The following is a 20602-nucleotide window of genomic DNA, read 5'->3' as shown; positions in this document are numbered from 1 at the left end:
CATCTATCTATCCCCCCATGCATCCATCTACCCAATACTCTACTCAGTTATTTGTTTTGGTGCTAAGATCCAAGCATGCCTGAATACAGATCCCAAGTTTTTAACTGAAATTCTTTCAAGACTATGCTGAGGGGCGGGGGGGAGTGACAGGCAACATTTTTCTTAAACTAGGTAATGCAATTAGAGGCCAAAGAAATTTCCATCTCTTTCAGAAGAGAGCATAAAATTTTCAAGGGAGAAAAAGCTTATTGGGTTATTCTAGAAAAATTATTGCTTAATAAAATCATGAAATATCTAATTATACAGTAACAGAAATAAACCCCAAAATACAGTTAATTAGAAATTATCCAAAAATAAATATACAATTTCAAAGTTGGGAGTACATTTTTTTTTTTTAATAAACAATGAATAGATTTTGTTTCAGATGGTTTTCCTCTTAACTATCCAAGACACACATACTGCCAATCAAGAAAAGCTGGTTTAATCTTCAGAGCTTAATTAAATTTAAAAGGAAAAGGCTACTAAACAGATCAAGACATGCAAACAATCTTTCATATTTTATGACAGCATTTCTTACAGTGTGGTCCATGGACCAGCAGTATTAGCCCAGGAATCTGTTAGACACACATTCTCAACCCCACTCCATAATTAACGGAATCCGAAATTCTGAGGACAGGGTCCAGCAATGTCCTCCAGGTGATACTGATGTGAATGTGAGAATCACTGGCTTAGGATGTCTTGAAATTTATTGTCACCTTCCTAAAGGAGCTAAAGAAGTGAGGATCATATGGTGAACTATGAAAAGCAGTATATCACTGAGAGGCTATAAATAAAGGCCAAAAGCAACTGGAGGACTATTTAGACTCTTTGCAGAAAAGTTAAACAGTTTTAGAGTCATGAAAAGGAAGCTAGCCACTAAATTGTTTATTCAAAAGAAAATGCTGACTGATGCTGATGAGAAGACAAATTTAAACTTAAAGGTATCTATGAAATAATTTGGTTTCAATTACTTTTGTTAATTTATAAGTGTTATAAAAAATTCTAAAAACATTAGTGGTTGAATTATAAGAACATGAAGCACTGGCTAAATTTCTCCTGAAATTTTTTCTGTATTTTAGTTCTCTTATTAAGACAATTCTGCATCATGCTGTACACAAACCTTGTTTCCTGAAGAAGATAAGGCACCTAACATTTACAACATCTAATTTCTGGACCTGGTAAGTTCTATAACAGGTACTATTTATCCTATCCTGTAACAAGTACCTATACCAGGTAACTCACATATACTATTCCAATTAATATAAAGCCAAGGAGTGAATGGCAGACATATGAGGCAAATACAGCAATACAGAAGAGATTATCAGCTATCACTACGCATCATGAAAATTCCCTAGCTCCACCAAACCACATTTATTCAAAACTCAAATTTGAGCAGACAGTATGCTAGGTTTCATGAAAACCTGAAATCCTCTATAAGTATTCCATCAACTTTCCTTGCTTTTAGGTGAAAAAAAAAATCATATAGTATTATAAGCTAATATTTAACTAAAACGTTTTCTGGAAAAGATTAAAAGAATTTTTTTTCTTAATGAAGTGCAGGCTAAGGTACATCTATACTTTTTTTTAAAGATTTTATTTATTTATTCATGAGAGAACAGAGAGAACAGAGAGAGAGGCAGAGACACAGGCAGAGGGAGATCAGGCCCTGAGCCAAAGGCAGGTGCTCAACCACTGAGCCATCCAGGTGCCCCCAAACACCTATCATTTTAAATCAGCTATTCTTAACAGGCTTGCATGTTGGAATCAGCTATGGAAGTTTTGAAAGTATATGTACTTGGACTAAACACTTAGAACTAAATTGTACATTCAACCTTCACTTACATACTGATTTGGAAAAACTATACACACACACACACACACACACACACACACACACACACACAGTGTATCTATCTGACTACAGGCCAAAGGCTGCAACCATTCATCTCTGTTCTAAGCTTGCTCCACTAGACCCAGATCCTGTCAAGTCATAACCCTATTTTTAGCTAAAGGCATCTCAGCACAAACCAGCTGAAGTTCTCCCACCCTTCCTCCCCCTCAAAAACCTGTTGCTTAAACTTAAGAGTCTAGTTTACTCATGAGCAAAAAATAGCTGCCTTAATTACTTTTATGTTTCAAGTCTTATTAACATATGAAAGCTGATATGAAAAGACTAAATCACAAGGACACAATGCAACAGAGAGATTTTCAGTTTCCCCAGTAATTTTCAGCTCAGATACTAAAATCTAGAATTTATTTTACTGCTTTTCTGGAAATACTAATAATGGCATACATTGGTAACTAATTTTTTGAATTCATAATTTGGTGAACTGATTTGAAAATTTTAGTCATTTGTCTTCAAAGACCATATCTATGCCATTTCAAGTAAAAAAAAATAGTAAAAACAAAAGAACACAGTAAGACTGTTATTCATAGTAAAAAAAAAAGTGTAGTATATTAATTATGTTCCTAAAAATAAAGTATCTTTAAAGTTGTTATATCAGGCTAAAAGTCACTTACTTAAAGCTAATGAGACTTAGGCTGAGAATATGGAATAACCATATTTAGGTAATGAGAAATGTTCCTTATTAAAAAGAAAATATAACAGTTGACCTAATTTGTTTGATTTCATAGTTTCACTATTATATACGAACCCAATATATAAGAAACTAAGATCAATCACTGACTATTCCATAGAGACTTTTTTTGGGTCACAAATGGTACACAAATTAAACAAAGGCAGATTACAGTCATGGGATGAAAAAGCTTACCTTTCGAATAACTTGTTGCTGTTGTGCATGTTTTGCTCGTAATTCTGACACCTCCTTCCAAAGGGACTCATTCTCACTATGTTATCATTTATTAAAAAGCAAAACAAAATTTAGTGAGAAACCCAGACCTCATTATCTTTAATTAGGAATACCAGTGAACTTTCCTATATATTTTCATGAAAATGAAAAAACTTTGGTTCAATTATATAAAATGGCAACTATCTTGACACAACTCCAGAATCATCCCTTCCTAACTATAGTACTTTATATTCATGGCAATATAAACACAAAAATTAAAGACACATGCCTATAGCCAATATAGTAGTAGGCAATTTACTTCTCTGACAATGTGGTTCATTACTTCTTGTTTAAAAAATAAACTAATCTTTGGCTACCAAGTGAATTCAGGAGTTGTGCTTAGAAAAGAATTATTAAAGGAAGTGACATTTATCCAGCACTACCTATGTTCCAGGCATTATACTAAGCATTTTAGTGTATTTCTTATCTAAACTTCTCTATCAGTTGAGAAAGGAATTATTAGCTCTATTTTATAGAGGAGGACACTGAGCCTCAAGAATTGAGAGGACTTGCCTAAGTTCACACAGGTAATGTGTAGTAAGTGTTAAAGTTGATCTGAAAGTTTATCAGGTCCTAAAACTATCTTAAGATGTTTCAAACACAGACATAGAAAAATACTAAAAAAAAAAAAATTTAAAGCATGTCTAAATATGTGACAAACCAATAATTTGCCTAGTAGTAATAGTTTCTTTTCCTTCATTAACTACTATTGAAATTGCAGTTATTAAGTATTAGCAGCAACAATACTTAGAAGGCATGAAGGATAATCCACCTATTAAATGCTTTAAGTTTTGTTCTTGTTAATTTCCATAATATCCATCCTCTTCAAGCTAAACTATTACAAAAGGGACTTCTATATCTTACATACAGAAGATCTTGAAAATAAAACTTTCTTTAATACTTACTGAATAGGGTACTCTTTTTGACTCAGATATTTGAAGATATTATCATCTGCCTACTAAATTTAAGTAGAAGAACAGTTACCTCTAAAACTTACAGGTCCAATCTGGGGATCTATTTCTTAAGGGCTAAACTGGAGATTCAAGGAATTGGGTCAAAGGGCACCTCAGTAGACACAAGATACATACCATAAACTAGCATAACTGATTAAATGAAATACACAAAATGGGACAGCTTAAAATTAAACCTTATTAAAAAATGGAATCAAAATTCAAGGTTATTCTTTTAACGAAGACACCTGAGTTAAGACAGCTACACTAATATCCCACATTTGAAATGGAAGAGAGAGAATACATAAAATCAATCAAGACCTTGGCCCCTATTAGGAAAAGAAAAAATCTCAACTACTTACTAAGAAGAGAAGTATACATTGAGAGAAGTATACATCTACTCTATATACAAGTTGTTAGTGTGGCAAGTAATGGTGCCAAGAATTGCCATAAGGCAAAAGTATGTTTCTGTAGATAAATGATTTGAATAACACCATTACCATGTCTATGTATGATAAATACCAAGTAAAGCAAGTCTCTTGCATCCTTTTCCCTATTTTTTTGTGTTCTATTTTATCTTAAGCCACATAGAAAAAGCATATTAAACTGCCATAAAAGAAGAGATGAGTAACATATGTAGTATCTTTTTATGGCTTGTGTTCCCTCATGTGTGTGAACATCATATGAATGCTAAGTGGAATCATATTTCCTACACTGATTTATTTTTTTAAAAGATTTTATTTATTTATTTGAGAGAGAGCATGCACACATACATAAGCCAGAAGAGAGGCAGAGGGAAAGGGAGAAGCACATTTCCCCCTGGGGCAGGGAGTCTGATGTGGAACTCAATCTCAGAACCCTGAGACCATGACCTGAGCAGGAAGCAGACACTTAATGGACTAAGCAAGCCACTCAGGGGCAATTCCTACATGAATTTAAATATCTATTGTTTCATCAGCGAGACTCCTGCATCAAACTGTTTTAATTGCCCATAGTCATAAAATCTTTTGACCACGGTCAAGAAAATATAATATTGAGGTAAAGTCAAGGGCTAAAAATCAAACTAAGGGAACTAGTACTTACAGAAAAAAGACCTTTTATCTTGGCTTCAACAATGAGATCTAAGTACTTAAAGCACTAACCTCCAATCCCAACACACACACACCAATCCCTATATGAAGATTATATTTGGCAATAATACTTTACCTTTTTAATTCAGAAAGTCTGGACTCAATAGTTTCTTGTTTTATTTGAACTTTCTGAGCACTACTTATAATTTTTGTTAAATCTTCCTGACGAATCTTATTTTCTTCTGGTTTTGAAGATGAAACCTTTTGAAAACAAATGTAGGAAATCAAATACTATATACCATATTTGTAATTCAAAGTTTCCCTATTAAAAAAAAAAAGTTTCCCTATTATAAGTGGGTTTGTAGCTGATTCAGGAAGTTAGATTTAGTTCCAAAAAGCCCAGGATAGGATTCTATAAAAAGAATAGCTCAAAGACAAGGATAAGAAATAATCTTTTTTTTTTTTTTTTTTTTTAATGTGGAGAAGTTTCTACAAGCAGGAACAACTTAGGGGCTTTTTTTTTTCATTCCCTTTAGCCAAACTCACTGTAATTTCCCCAAGCCTCTTCATTATCACATTCCACGTTTAATTAAATTTATGCAGTAACAGCTGCACACTAGGCCATTTTCTTTCATGGTCCATTACTCTTTTATCCCTCTTCTTTTGTGGATTTAGTAAAAATATTTTATTTCAGTAAAAGATACCATTCATTAAAAAATATGTTATTAGATGCTTACTATATGCAAGGGACTTATTCTGGGCATTGGATATTCAGCAGTGAACTACAGAACAAGCCCTCCAGGGAGTGGACATTCTAACAAAAGTTTACATATTTTAAGCTAAATTAGAAAGAGTGAGCCATATTAGTGAGTGAGTCTAACGTATTTGAAGACTGAGCCTTTAGGACAGTTGACTGCAGAAAAAAATATAAAATAGAGGGAAATAATTAAAGCTTTATTAGTCTAAGTTATCCCAACAAAAACACCTGTGTATTTCTATACATTCTTAATTTCAATAGGTGAAATATTGTGTTGGCCAAGTATGCTACATGGTAATGCCTTAAATAAATCATATTAACAATAGCTCACCTTCCTTTTAATGTTCTCCAACAAGTCATCCTGGCCTTGTTTGAAGTAAGGATGCTGAAATTCAACAGGCCCATCTCGTTCCTGCTTTACAATTCCAGAGTCAATATGCACAACCTTACGAAAACCATCTGAAAAAAAGATTCAAAATTTAGATGACTAAAATAGATAAAAGTAAAAAAATTTCCCTTTCCTTTATCAACCTAATGGGGGAAAAAATGGATTAATCGGGGCTGACCACAGTATTCCAAATAATCACTGCCTATACTCACACATATTCAACTGCCTCACAAAGCTTGCCATGTTATTGTGCTTGAAATATTTAGGAAGAATTTCTTTTGCAAATCTTTGTTCATCCAAAACCAGAAAACTCTGGCCATTCTGAAAAAGAGAAAAAGTCAATTAGTTGATGTATATGAATCAAAACCAAGCAGTCCTTCTATGATACTTTCGGATTCATCTTTTATTCCTATTAATACCAACAAGAAACAAACCATCTTTAAGTGCCAAACTGTAATTAAGCCTTTGATGTCAGCCTCAGAAGTTTAGGAGCATGTCTAAACCAAAAACTGCATCATACACTCTGGTGAAATATTAGAAGAATTTCCACTAAATCAGAAGCAAGAAAGAAATACCGTAAATGGGCAACATAATTATTTAACATGGAAAGCCAATGCAATTAGACAAAAATAGACAAAATTCAAGAAGAAATATTTTATCATTATTTGCAACAGCCATATCTTTACACAATCAACTGAAAAACTAAAACAATTCAGTAAAATATCTGGTTAATAATATTTAAAGTCACTAGTGTTCTTCCATAGAAAAAAAAAAACAATTTGAAACTTACTATAATATAATATCAAAACAGTATGATACTGGCATAAACACAGAGAGACAAACCAATGGAACAGAACAACTGCCAAATACACTATTATATATAAGGTCCAAAGAGGTTTTTGTGTTTTTTTTTTTTTCTTAAAGATTTTATTTATTTATTCATGAGAGACACACAGAAAGAGAGAGAGACACAGGCAAAGGGAGAAGCAGGCTCCATGCAAGGAGCCCGATGTGGAACTCGATCCCGGGATTCCAGGATCACGTCCTGGGCTGAAGGCGGCGCTAAACTGCCGAGCCACCCAGGGATCCCCAGTCCAAAGAGTTTTGACAAGAGTCCCAAGACCATTCAATGGGAAAAGGAGAGTTTTCAACAAACAATGCTAGGAAACCTGGATACTCTTGTGCAAAAAAACAAAGTTTACCTTACACTATATACAAAAATTAACTCAAAATGGATTAAAGACTTAAATGTAAGAGCTAAAACTCTGAAAATCATTAAAAAAAAAAAAACATAAGGGGGAAAAGCTTCATGACACTGGATTTGGCAATGATTTCTTGATTAACACCAAAAGCACAAGCAACAAAAGCAAAAACAGACCAATGAGGCTACCTCAAACTTAATTTTTGTGCAAACACTATCAATAGAGTGAAAAGGCCATCCACAGAATCCAAAAAAATATTTGCAAATTGTGTATCTAATAAGGAATTAATATCCATAACAAAGAACTTCTAGAACTCAACAAAAAAATATACAACCCCATAAGAAATGGGCAAAGGACTTGAGCAGATATTTTTCCAAAGAACATATACAAATGGCCAATAAATACATGCAAAGATGCCTAACATCACTAATCATTAGGGAAATGAAAACCAAATACCACAATCACTACTTCATACCCATTAGAATGGCAATTATTTTTAAAAACACCAAATAAACTGAAAATAAGTGTTGGAGGATGTGAATAAATTAGAACCCTTTACATTGAGGGTGGAAATGTAAAATAGTGCAGCTGCTATGGAAAACAGTATGGTGGTTCCCCAAAAAACTAAACAGAGACTTACATACGATCCTGCAATTCTACTTCTATGTATATTCCCAGAAGAACTGGGCAAGTACTCACAAAGATATTTGTATACCCACATTCATAGCAGCATTATATGCAACAGTCAAGAAGTGGAAGTAACCCAAAAGTTCACTGACAGATGAATGGATAAACAAAATGTGGTAAATACACAGAATGAGTACTCAGCCTTAAAAAAGAAGGAAATTCTGATGGGTGCTACAACATGGATGAACTTTAAAGACATTATGCTAAGTGAAATAAACTAGCCACGAAAGGACAAATATTGTACTATTCTACTTAAATGAGATATCTACAATAGTCTAATTCAGCGAGACAAAAGTAGTATGGTTATTAGGGGCCAGGAGGAAGGAGGACTTGGAAATTATTGTCTAATTAGTATGAAGTTTCATTACGGAAATCTGAAAAACATTCTGGAGTGATGACTGTATAGCAGCGTAAAAGTAATTAATGCCACTGAACCATATACTTAAAAACGGGTAAAATGGTTAGTTGTATGTTAGGTATATTTTACCATAACAATTTTAAACTAAAATAGAACAAAAGATTCCAATAACAGAAAAATATCACATATCTAAAGATAAATCTTAAGAATATATTAAACTATAGAGGAACAAATACAGTACTGTACAGCTGTCAGTTCTAATTAACCAATACATTCTCAATAAATTATCAATTAAAATTTTGGAGAGTAGAAGAGACGCTAACACAATCAAATATTAGGTACTAGAGTTCACCTGTGAAATAATTTAACAAGAGGCAAGAAAATACTAAAAACAATGAGAAGTGTTAACTCTATCCCATAAAGGTAATAGAATTACAGTTTATAAGAGTTTGGTACCAAAGAAGAGATAGTAAATATAAATAAATAAACGAACTAGAGAGAATGGAAGCAGTAACAAATCTATTTGAGAATTTAATACGTAATAAGTACAAATAACATTAAAATCAGGGGGAAAATGAGAAAAAAATGAGTTCATGAACTCTTCATCTAGAAAGAAAAAAAAAAACAAAAGCTCAATGCTAACTTACTGCTCAATCATTCTTTACAAGCAAGCTTCTGGAAGTATGCTGTAAACCTAAGTCATACTGGCAAGAATTTATATTTTATTCGTGGAAACTGCTAGCTGCCTACCTTATTTCCAAATTCCTCTACTTACTTTTTAATTTTTGTTATTTTAAAACTACAATTTTTATTGTATACAACATAATTTAATATATCTACACACACACAGAAAGAACTACTACATTCAAACTAATTAACATACCATCTCCATCAGCTAAAAAGCTTGTGCAGAAAAGACAACAACAAAATAAAAAGAAAACCTAACAGAATACTTGCAATCAATATATCTGATTACCTGGTAAGGGATTAACAATCCAAATATGTGAGGAACACATACAACTCAACAGAGAAAAAAAAAAAAAAGACATAAACCGATTAAAAACTCAAATAGAGGGATCCCTGGGTGGCGCAGCGGCTTAGCGCCTGCCTTTGGCCCAGTGCACCATCCTGGAAACCCGGGATCGAGTCCCACGTTGGGCTCCCAGTGCATGGAGCCTGCTTCTCCCTCTGCCTATGTCTCTGCCCCTCTCTCTCTCTCTCTCTCTCTCTTTCTCTGTGACTATCATAAATAAATTTTAAAAAAATTAAAAAAAAAAACTCAAATAGACATTTTCCCAAAGATACAGAAAGGTGTATGAAAAGGTGCTCAACATTACTAATCCTCAGGGAAATGCAAGTCAAAACCACAATGAGGTACACTTCATAACTGTTAGGATGGCAATTATTAAATAAAAGACAACAAGTGTTGGCAAGGGTTTAGGGAAAAGGGAACTTTCTGCGGTAATGCAAATCAGTGTAGCCATATGGAAAACAGCATTAAGGTTCCACAAAAATATATAGACCTACCACATGATCCAGCTACCCCTTTCCTGGGTATACACCCAAAGGAAATGAAATCAGTACCTCAAGAGAATTTGTGCTCCAATGTTCGTTGCAGCATTATTCACAATAGCCAAGAACAAACCTAAGTGTCCCTCAATAGAAGAATGGATAAAGAAACTGTGATACACATACCACACACACACACACACACACACAATGGAACATCATTTAGCCTTAAAAACAAAGAGATCCATTTGCAAAAACTACTTCCTTACTAACAGAACCACAGTTCTGTTTGATGCAGCAACTATGTTTCTCAGCCCCCCAACAGAGGCAGCCAAATACACACCTGGCAATTTCGATATAAATAGAACTGACTGGGTAGAGCTTCCAGAAAAGCTTCTAAAAGGGGAAAGATTCAAAGTGTCAAACCCCTATCTCCCATATCCCTGCTTGGAACTTGGGAGCTAATTGACTGCAAATTCAACAACCACTGAGGTACAGAAACTAAGTACGGCTGAAAAGTCCAGAAGGTATCTTCAGACTTAAAAGGAAAAGACAACTCTAATTCTGTTTAAACTATCATTTGGATTTCTATTTGTGTCTGAAACTAAACCTGATAGAATTATTTTAAAAATTCAATGAAGTTGAATAATTGTTAACACAAAAACATTTTAAATATTTATGACAGTTAACTGCATTAATCAAAAATTTCTAACAAATCAGTAAGAAAAACCCAACGTAAAATTTAGAAGAGGCCCAATTTCATTATAATTGAATGTACAGCAAAACAAATAATGATTTTCACTTATTAGATTGGCAAAATTTTAAAAGTCTGATGGTAATCAGAGTTGGTTATCAGGTAATAACTATTAAAATTAAAAACGCATGTTTTCTCCTATCTTAAAAAAACTTTCCTTCTTACTTTTCAATCTACCCACTCCATTTGTCTTTTCCTTCACTGCAAAATTTAACAAACATATTTCAAAGCCCCCTTCTCCAAATGAGTACTATCTAAAATATTCTTGCAAAAAAAAAAAAATATTCTTGCTAAAAATTGGTTTTGGTCTCCCTCTCTCGACTCAACCGTTTTTTGTTTTTCCTAAAATGTCAAATGCCAAATTCAATGCCTTCTTTTCAATCCTGATCTTCCCACACCTCTCTGTGGCATTTCATTTGGCACTACTGACAATCCCCTCCTCAAATACTCTACTCTTTTGGCTCTGAAGCTATATACTATTAGGCCTCCTATCTCATATTTCCTTTCAATTGTCTTCACCTATCAAGAAGTTGTGTTTTTAGGTTTCTATCCTTGATCATGACACCTTATACTCTCTTTTCTTAGGCAATCTCATCCACGCCAGTGTATCTAACTACTGACTTTATTAAGTATGATGATTTATTATATATGATCACATCTACATCTCTGCCCCAACCATTTCACTTAAAACTTTTCAATTGTTAACATTTTTAGATAATGTTCTTTACTTCACTACGTTCTCAACCTACTATTTCAAATCCATCTTCCTACTCACCAAAGTCCACTTTTTTCCTGTATCTTCCCTCTTGGCATGCCCATCCCCCCCCCCAAGTATGACATTAACAACAAAAAGATAAATAAAAAACTCTCAATTTTAACAGTCAGTAACTTGAGGGGAAAATATGAGAAACATTCCCTTTAAAACTAAGAAAAAGGGGCCCGCCCCATGATCACTACTTCTATTTGACACCCTGAGGTCTTAGCCACTGCAAAACGAAGAAGAAGAAGAAGATGAAGACGAAGAAGAAAGGAGAAGGAAAGAAGAAGATGAAGATGATGAATTATTATTATTATTATTATTATTATTATTATTATTATTATTGAAGGTATAAAGTTCTGAAAGGAAAAACAAAAGTACCATTCACAAATACATGGATGTATACTTAGAGACCCCAAATCACTAAAATGATTAGCTTTCTAGTTTATTATCAACATACAAGTGTTGTTATCTGTATTTCTAACTATCAGCAACAGCCAGAAATGTACTTTTTAACAGACACCACTTACAACAACGTAAGATACCTAAGAAGAAAACCTAACAAACATGCAAGACCTAATTATAAAAAATACAAAACTTTATTAAACAAAATGAATTTAAGAACATGCCTTGTTTATGGGAATAGTTAACATCATAAAGACATCCATTTTTGCTAATCTGATTTATAGTTTCAATGTAATTCCAATTAAAATCCCAGTAAGTTTTTTTCTTTTTTAAGATTGTATTTATGTATTCATGAGAGACAGAGAGAGAGAGACAGAGAGAGAGAGAAGCAGAGACACAGGCAGAGGGAGAAGCAGGCTCCATGCAGGAAGCCTGACGTGGGACTCGATCCCAGGTCTCCAGGATCACACCCCGGGCTGAAGGCGGCACTAAACCGCTGAGCCACCGGGGCTGCCCAAAACACCGTTAAATTTAATGGAATTTGATTTTAAAATATATACAGATGAGCAAAGGCCAACAATAGTCAAGATACTCCTGAAGGATAAGCTGCCTTCCCAAAAGCAAGACAGTATAAAGCTATAGTTAAGAAAACATGGGATAAGGGCAGAAAAAAAATTGTTCAAAGCAATGGAATAGACAACCAAGAAACAAAATCACAGTATCTACCTAAAATTTTGCTCTAAAAAAGAGGAAGGTACACAGCACCACAGAAAGAAAGAACCATTCAATGAAGGAGCTAGGCCAATTGAATATTTATATGGTAAACAATGAAACTGAAGTCCTCATGCCACACACAAAAATCAATTCCAGGTGAATTAAAGACTTACACATAAAATGCAGTTTTAAAACCTCCAGAAAAAAAGAAAAGAAATGGAAAAGTAGCTTTCTGTCTCTGGGGAAGAGGTAAGAAAAAGGATTTCATCCTGAAGAAATAAAAAGCATGACCAAAAAAGATGATTACACTAAAATTAAAAACTTGTATTCATCAAAAGAAAAAGATAAGCCTCAAACTGGGAGAAGATGTAAGCAATACATAGATGCAAAAAAAAAAAAAAAAATGGATATACAGAATATACAAGGAATTCCTACAAACAGTAAAAACCAAGCCACACAATAGTAAAATGGCCAAATACCTCACAGAATAGGAAACACATAAGCCAAAAAATATGAAAAGGTAACTGAACACATTAGTAATCAGGAAAATATCAACTCATTGACATACTTTACATCCTCTACTGGTAAAAAAATTAAGGATGATAATATCAAGTTTTAAAGATGTGGATTAATGGGAAATCTCACACTTGGCTAACAGGAATATATAAAATCGTTTAATCTCTTTTGAAACCAATTTGAACTACCTTCTGAGAGTTCGGTTCATACCCTATTTTTCAGCAATTCCAATCTCCAATGAATGTATATATACCTTAAAGAAATTATTGCTTTTATACACAAGAAGTGTATAATATTCATAACAGCATTTGGCATAGTTGATCATCTTTTTTTGAACCATTTTTTTCATTAACTTCTTTGATCTCGTTCCTTTTTCTTCCTGGTGTACTGTTTCTTCTCAATCTCCTTTCCTAGTTGTTTCTTATTTTCACACCCTCTAAAAATCAGAATGACTTGTCTTTCATCTCCTTCTATCTCCATTTGTTTCCCTGTATGATTTCATCTAGTCCCATGGCTTTACCACTCATATGCTCCACAAAATCCACCCTGAATGCCAGTGTCTTATATCCAAAAATCCTGTTCAACATTTCCACTTGGATGTCTTGGAGTGTAGAAGTCATTCAGGCTGTTCAAAAATATTCCTGTTCTTCCTAGCACTGAACTTCCCCATCTCCTCTGAAATTATTAGGCATGATCATATGACCAAGTGGTCAATGAAATGTAAGCTAAACAAAAACAATTTTCAAGAAACACTAGTGTCCATTGTAATCTCAAAGTTAATATGGCCACTCTCTACCTGCATTTCTCTGAATATTCCCCCATCTGACCAAATGGTCTCATCATTTATCTTATTGTTCAGGCCCAATCTGAGTTCTTATTCTTCGTCTTTTCTGCAACTTCAGACAATTAATAAGTTCTACTGCGTTACCTTTAAAGTAGATACCAAATCCCACAACTTCTCACCATCTCCACTGCAAATACCCCAGGCTCAACCACACTATTTTCAATACCATAGTGGAAAGTTGTGATAATATGCAAACTAGTTCCCTAGATTTCCAGTCTCCTTACAACAGACCTAAGGCCCTACACCATCTGCTCCTTCCTGCTCTGACCTCAATCTCACATTCTCCAAAGATACTCTAACCACATGGGCCTTCTCCAAACACATGAACATGTCATGTTCAAGGCCTGTATGTTTGCCATTCCCCTTTCAAATTGTTCAAATCTCTGCTCAAACATCATCTCCTCAGAGTGGCTTTCCTCATCACTCTACCCAAAATACCCACAAATCCTGGTCATTTTATGTGCTAGTTACTGATTTATTGTTCCAAGTTCATTCTTCATTGTCTGCTTTGCAAATATAGAGCTGGGTCCCTTAAATATCTTTTTCTAGATGGCATGGTGAGAAGCTTTGTCAATAGAAGACACTAGAGAGATACTCTAAAAGAAGGGAGGTCTCCTTCCTATTTCCTGGTTCTTTAAAAACACCAGACTCCGACAGTGCAGGCCAGTTCTCCAAGCATCTAGCTCTTGAAGTACAGAAGGTCAGCAGCACAAAGCCAACAGCTTTCCCCAGCATTCTCTCTCCCTTTGGAGGCTTCAAATCATAGTATATCTGGCAAGACATGTCCCCATGAACAGCTGTCAAGGGTGCTCTAGAACAAGGGTTGATAAACCTTTTCTTAAAGGGTTAGATAAATATTTTGGGCTTGCAGCTCATAAGGTCATAATACTGCCCTTGTAGCAAGAAAGCAGGTACAAACAATATGTAAACAGATTGAGCATGGTTATGTCCCAATGGAACTTTACAAAACAGATGACTGGCCATGGGCCATGGTTTGCCAATCACTGCCTTAGAAGGTGTATTTCTCCACAAGTTCTGAAGGATGAACTTCCAGTAAATTCCAGTATGCCACCAGTGCCTTCTTTCCCATGAAGGGAGATGTGGTCATATTGTTTTTATAACTGCCAATCCTATATTCTTTAGGGTTTTTAACTCCATTTCCCCTGATACAGTAATTCTCTAAGCTTCCCCTGTTTAAAATATTTAAAAACAGTTATTTCCTTCTTTTGTACTTTTATACTATGTGACATCTGTCTCCTAATTGGACCCTGATTATCTCTCTTTACCCTGCTTTATTTCCTTCATGGTACACACCACTAACTGAAATTATATTACCTGTGTTTGCTTACTTTTTAATTATCAGCGTCCTCCACTAGAATATAAGCTCTATGAAGCCACTTTGTTCACTACTAAATAAATGTATTCCTAGTACCTAGGACACTGCCTGGTCACAACATATTCATGATAAATACTTGTGAGTGACCAAATAAGTGAATTGTTGGCTAGAGTGGACCAAAATATCTTTTTAGAAGTTCAACTCATGGATTATATCAAATGAAACGATGAATGCCACCTTGCTTGCATCTGCATGTGCTCTCCCCCTTTATTTCATACAACCCTCATTCACTCATACTGTGTTTCTGCTTATGGTATTCCTTCAGTCTCTACTCTAAAATTAGTAGATAACCTCTGAGTGCAAAAATTCTACCATACTGCCATTTAAACCTGTGAAGCTCAAACAATACAATCCAAAACTTTCCCAACACATTCCATAAGGGGCACAAAAGTCACACTGACTGAGGTGGGAGAGACAGGTAGCTTCTTTTTAGGCTTTATTCATAAAGGTTGGTAATCTTCCAAATAATAAGTTGCTACTGCTCCAACTGGGTAGTCAGTTAAAAACATCCAAAATATTCTTACTAATAATCTAATACTTCAATCCCATTACTTTAAAACATTTTTCAGAATAGAAATTTGTAATTTTAGCCAGTCCATAACTTAATGTTCACCAACTGTTCCTTCTGAGTTTCTAGCTCATCCTCTCTTACATATACAAACAAAAAATATTCATCAGGATGCCCAGGTGGCTCAGCGGTTAAGTGCCTGCCTTTCAGCCCAGGGGATGATCCTGGAGTCCTGGGATCAAGTCCCGCGTTGGGCTCCGAGCCTGCTTCTCCCTTTGCCTAAGTATCTACCTCTCTCTCTCTCTCTGTCTCTCATGAATGAATGAATGAATGAATGAATGAATGAATGAATAAATAAATAAATAAATAAATAAATAAAATTCATCAATCAATCTTCCATCACTTTTCTGTAGGCTCACCTAAGGTAGATTTTTACTCCTATTGTGCCACACCTACGGCTTTCTTGTTTTCACTTGAGGATAGTGTAATAGTGCAATGGTTACTCCGAAGTTCAAAACAATACCAAGACATCAAATTCTGGACGCTCAAATTATTCAAAATAGCTAGAAGACCCTGGATCAATACTCATTTTGCTCCATTTCCTTCCTATTTCCTGATTTGTCTCTGTTGATTTGAGAGGGATGGAGAAGTAGAGAATGCCACAGGGCACAAAAGGCGGAAAAGATGGCTAAGAGGTCTTTTTTTTTTTTTTTTAAAGATTTTAATTTATTTATTCATGAGAGAGAGAGAGAGAGGCAGAGACACAGGCAGAGGGAGAGAAGCAGGCTCCATGCAGAGAGCCCGATGTGGGACTTGATCCCGGGTCCCCAGGATCACGCCCCGGGCGAAAGGCAGGTACTTAAAACCACTGAGCCACCCAGGCTGCCCCCCCCCCACCTTTGTTTTAAACTAGGTTCTACACTCAGCATGGAGCCCAATGTGGGGCTTGAATTCATGAACCTAAGATGAAGACCTGAACTGAGATCAATAATTGGACACTTAACTGAGCCATCCAGGCACCCAGAGTATGAGGTCTTTAATGGAAATCCTTTCTTGGTCTTCTCAAACCATCTGAAGAACAGAGACACTAACAAAACAATTACTTCCAGTTCTTTCTTGCTCTTGTAACTACTTCACTTCAACATACACTATCAAATTTCAGTAACAGTAAAGGCTGTTCCTCTCTATCAATGGCAAGAACTTCCAACCAACTTCCACAACCTCTTGTCCCTGAATATCAAGTTTCTGCAGTTGCTTCCAAGTTAAACCTGTGCCTTCTGTTTAGGACTCAGTTACATTTAAAAAAGCTTTAGGTTGTCCAACAATATTATCTTTGTCCCTCATTCTGGCAATAGACTGCCTACCAGAGCCAAAATAGCTATATAAAATTTTGAAGTTATGGGAAATGTAAAAACAAACAAAAAAATTAGAAAAAACAAACTTTTAAAGGGAGAATATGAGAAAAAAATAAAATATATATAAATGTTTTAAAGACACCCTGGATCTAAAGACATTTCTGTTATTTGAATCAATAACATATTCAGTATAATTTTGCTTGGAATATTCTATTTCGATAATTAATCATGAGAATGGGCATTACTTTATTTTTCATTTTAGTCATACTACAAGTTTTAAGAAAAACTGTTATAAGAGTAAGTCTTCAGGAATATTAAGCCAGGCTTTTCAAACTGCAGTTGGTTTTTTTCTCCTTACCTTACACTCAAGCTAGAAGAGTAAATTATTTTCCAAAAGAAAAAAAAAATTGCATAGAAGATTGCCTGGTTTCCAAAACATCTGCTGCTTCTAAAAGGTCTTAATATGATTTTCACTCAGATAGTATAAATGCTAAATTACCGCGACAGAAATTCAGCAAAACATGTTTGAAGGAAACCAGAAACAACCATAAATAGCATCTTCCAAAAGATGAGAGTAACTTATTTTGTTTTTTTCCATTTAACATCATTGTTTACTTAAGAGTTTTACCTTTCCCTTCATTGTTAACACTGTTCTTGGAAAAATCTGTGGGAAAGTAATAGAGACAGACTTCCTAAGCAACCAAGCTAAGCCCTACACAACATTAATCCACAACTGTTCACTGACTTGAGAAAGGGTAACATTTTGATATAACACTAAATATTGTGCCAACCTATGTTAAGTGAAGTGCTGTTGATAGAAGACTGATCTCTGATCTGGGAGGTCAGAAATCTATGTTAGAGTCTCTTCTCCATTAATAGCTAGCTTTATAATTATGGATAAGAAATCTACTCTAAGCCTCAAATCCTCATCTATATAATAATGAGACTAAAGTAGATTACTGCTAAGATTCTCTTCAGGCATAATGTCATTCCCACCATTTTTATTATATATTCTAAGGATTTCATTGATTCATCAAACATTTATTAAATACCTACTGTGTCCTTGGCACAGACACAGTCTTTGCCCTCACTGAATTTATATTTCCGTTGTCCCATTATCTATTAGAAAATTAGTAAAACATAAGCTTAGACTTAACAATGGGATAAATAATTATTTTTAAATGGCCATCCAAGCCAAAAGGTATAAAATCAGCTTGGTTGGGGAGAGATTCTCAGACCAATCTCTAATACGAATACAAGGCTGAGTAACAGCAGTCTGTGCTGACCCATCCCTGTCAACTTTTAATCCTTCTGACTGATGAAAAGCATGAGACATCTGTTTATTTTTAAGTGTACGCTGGCGGCTGTCTTCCTTATTTTCACCTTTCTTTGTACAACTGCATAGAATTCATCAAATGCTCAATACACACCATCCAACTGGTGATACTGACCTTCAAGAAAATTAAGTCCTAGAAAGGGTATATATATATATAAAAAAAAAATAAGAACAAATGACAGTGATAGGCGGAAGAATACGGTGTTACAGCAGTCAAAAACTTCATGTACTCCGTCCATACAGTGCTCCTGCCTCTTAAGATAAAAGTAAGTAAAACTGAGCTCCTGTAACAGGAAAGGAGAAAGAGAGGAGGTAACATGTACTCAGCACTTAACAGGTGCCAGGCATGGGGAAGGCAGTTTTCACTTACTCTTCCCCAGCCCTCTGAACAAGGTGATATCCCAAACAGATGATCAATCGCAGCCAGAAAAAAAAAAAAAAAAAAAAAATCCACTCCACTTCACAAAACGCCCCCCAAAACAGCCCGAGCGCATTCGAAAGCAAATGCACTGTTGACGTCATCATCATTCTGCTTAGAATCTTGGTATTTGAAACTGGAAGAGTCCCGGGTCACCCGGGCAACCCCCTTCATCTTGAGGACGACGCAACTCAGGCCAGACGAGATAGGGAGCCTGCCTAAGGTCACCATCGCTGCGCAGGGGCGGAGGGCCGGGCTCAAGCCCACGGCCGGGGCAGGCATCGCATCCCACTCTCCCAGCAACTGTTCGGTGAAACTGATTCATTTTGCTTCTCGCTGAGTTAGTGGACACCCAGCAGAGCACTTTTATTAAAAATGATCACCAAAAAAAAAAAAATCTGTTTCTACAAATGGCTCAGAATTCCCCCCCCCCACACACACACACACAAGAACCATGTCCCGTTTTCTACCTAAAATTTCGAGACCTACTGAGTGAGCACCAGTGGAAGCAGCTGCGTTTGCTGGTACCTGCGCCCCCGACTGCTCTCCTGGGGGGGGAGGGGGGGCTCCAGGTGCAAACCGGGGTGTGTTTTCCAGTGAGGAGAATCAGGTCGCGGAGGGAGAAGATCCCTCAGACGAACGCCCCCCCCCCCGCCCCCCCCCCCCGGCGAGGGAGGGCGGAGGATGAGTGTGCAGGAACGTGGCTCCCGCGCCCGCCTCTCGTCGGCCGCCCCCCTGGCCCCGCCGGGCCGGTTCCGAACGCCGCCGGGGGCTGGACCGTTACGGGGCCGCCCGGGCCGCGGCGCCCGCGCGGGCCGCCCCTCCCCCACCGCGGCCTGAGCCCGCGGCGCCGGCCGGGACCCCCGCGGCTCCCCCGCGCGAACAATACAAGGGGTCCCTCGCGAGCCTGAACGCCGGGGCCGCGCCGCCCGCCGCCCCGCGGGCCTCGCCGGGCCTCGAGCCGCAGGCCGCGACAGACAAGCCCGCGGGAGCCGGGGAGCCGCGGCGGTTAGTCAGGGGGTTCGGAGGCCGCCGTGCCCTCGCCCGTACCTGGCTCCAGGTGATGAACTCGTTCGTGTGGGCTTCCTCCACAAGCGTCCACAGCTTGCTGAGGAAAGCCGGCACGTTTGAACTCTGCTTCATTGTTAACGAGACGCTGGGATTCCGAATTCTACACCCGAACACGGCGGCGGCGGCGGCGGTGGAGGCGGCGGCGGTGGTAGCGGCGGCGGCGGCAGCGGCGGCGGCGGCGGCAGCTGCTGCTCCGGGAGAACGCCCACCGCGCAGGCGCAGCAGCTCTCGGGCCCCGCCCCCCCAGCCTCGCCGAGCGCGCAGCGGGGCGGGGCGGACCGGCCGCCGCACATGACGGACAAGCCCCGGCGTTCGGCCCGTGCGCGCTGGGCCCGCGCCGGCCCCGCTCTCGACCAATCGGAGGCGCGGGCCGCAGGAAAAAGGAAAGCGATTGGACGCTGCGGACGGCGGGGGGGCGGGAGCAAAGGGGGCGCTGCCTTCTCATTCGCCTTTTATACCCGAGCCGTCACTGTAGCGGACCTCGGGCGCCGTGGGCTGTGTTTGGCTGTTTCACGTGGAGACGGCTTAGGGTTTCCGAGCTGCGGCCGGGAGGCTACCGAAAGCCCTCCGGGGTGTTTCAGCCGTAGGATTGGCCGGCGACGCGTGGTGTGCGCCGGCCCGGAGGAAGTATAGTGATTCACGTGGGGGGGGGAGGGGAGAGAGCAGGGGAGGGCAGAGCTTGCAAACGTGAGGTGCTAGGCCCCAACTTGAAACTGTCT

General features: G+C 37.6%; 1 protein-coding gene across 10 annotated transcripts in view; it reads right to left on the bottom strand.

Moving 5' to 3' along the window:
- HSF2 (heat shock transcription factor 2) overlaps positions 1 to 20064 on the bottom strand; it is a 40842-nt gene extending 20778 nt beyond the window's left edge. For 7 of the 10 annotated variants that reach the window (XM_077901570.1, XM_077901562.1, XM_077901572.1 and 4 more), the window contains exons 1-5: positions 19863 to 20064; positions 6266 to 6374; positions 5997 to 6124; positions 5045 to 5169; positions 2811 to 2886 (exon numbers count right to left, since the gene is read on the bottom strand). In XM_077901570.1, coding sequence (XP_077757696.1) covers positions 2811 to 2886; positions 5045 to 5169; positions 5997 to 6124; positions 6266 to 6374; positions 19863 to 19955 — 531 coding nt within the window. In that variant the 5' untranslated portion in view covers positions 19956 to 20064. Of the gene's footprint in view, positions 1 to 2810; positions 2887 to 5044; positions 5170 to 5996; positions 6125 to 6265; positions 6375 to 19301; positions 19445 to 19862 lie in introns of those variants that run through there. The other 3 variants (XM_077901543.1, XM_077901554.1, XM_077901585.1) reach the window with 2 other exon arrangements.
- Between the last annotated feature and the right edge of the window lie 538 nt (positions 20065 to 20602).

This window comes from Canis aureus, chromosome 1 (assembly GCF_053574225.1).
Source record: "Canis aureus isolate CA01 chromosome 1, VMU_Caureus_v.1.0, whole genome shotgun sequence".
NCBI classification, from domain to species: Eukaryota; Metazoa; Chordata; class Mammalia; order Carnivora; family Canidae; genus Canis; species Canis aureus.
This window is presented reverse-complemented; position numbering and strand designations above follow the sequence as displayed.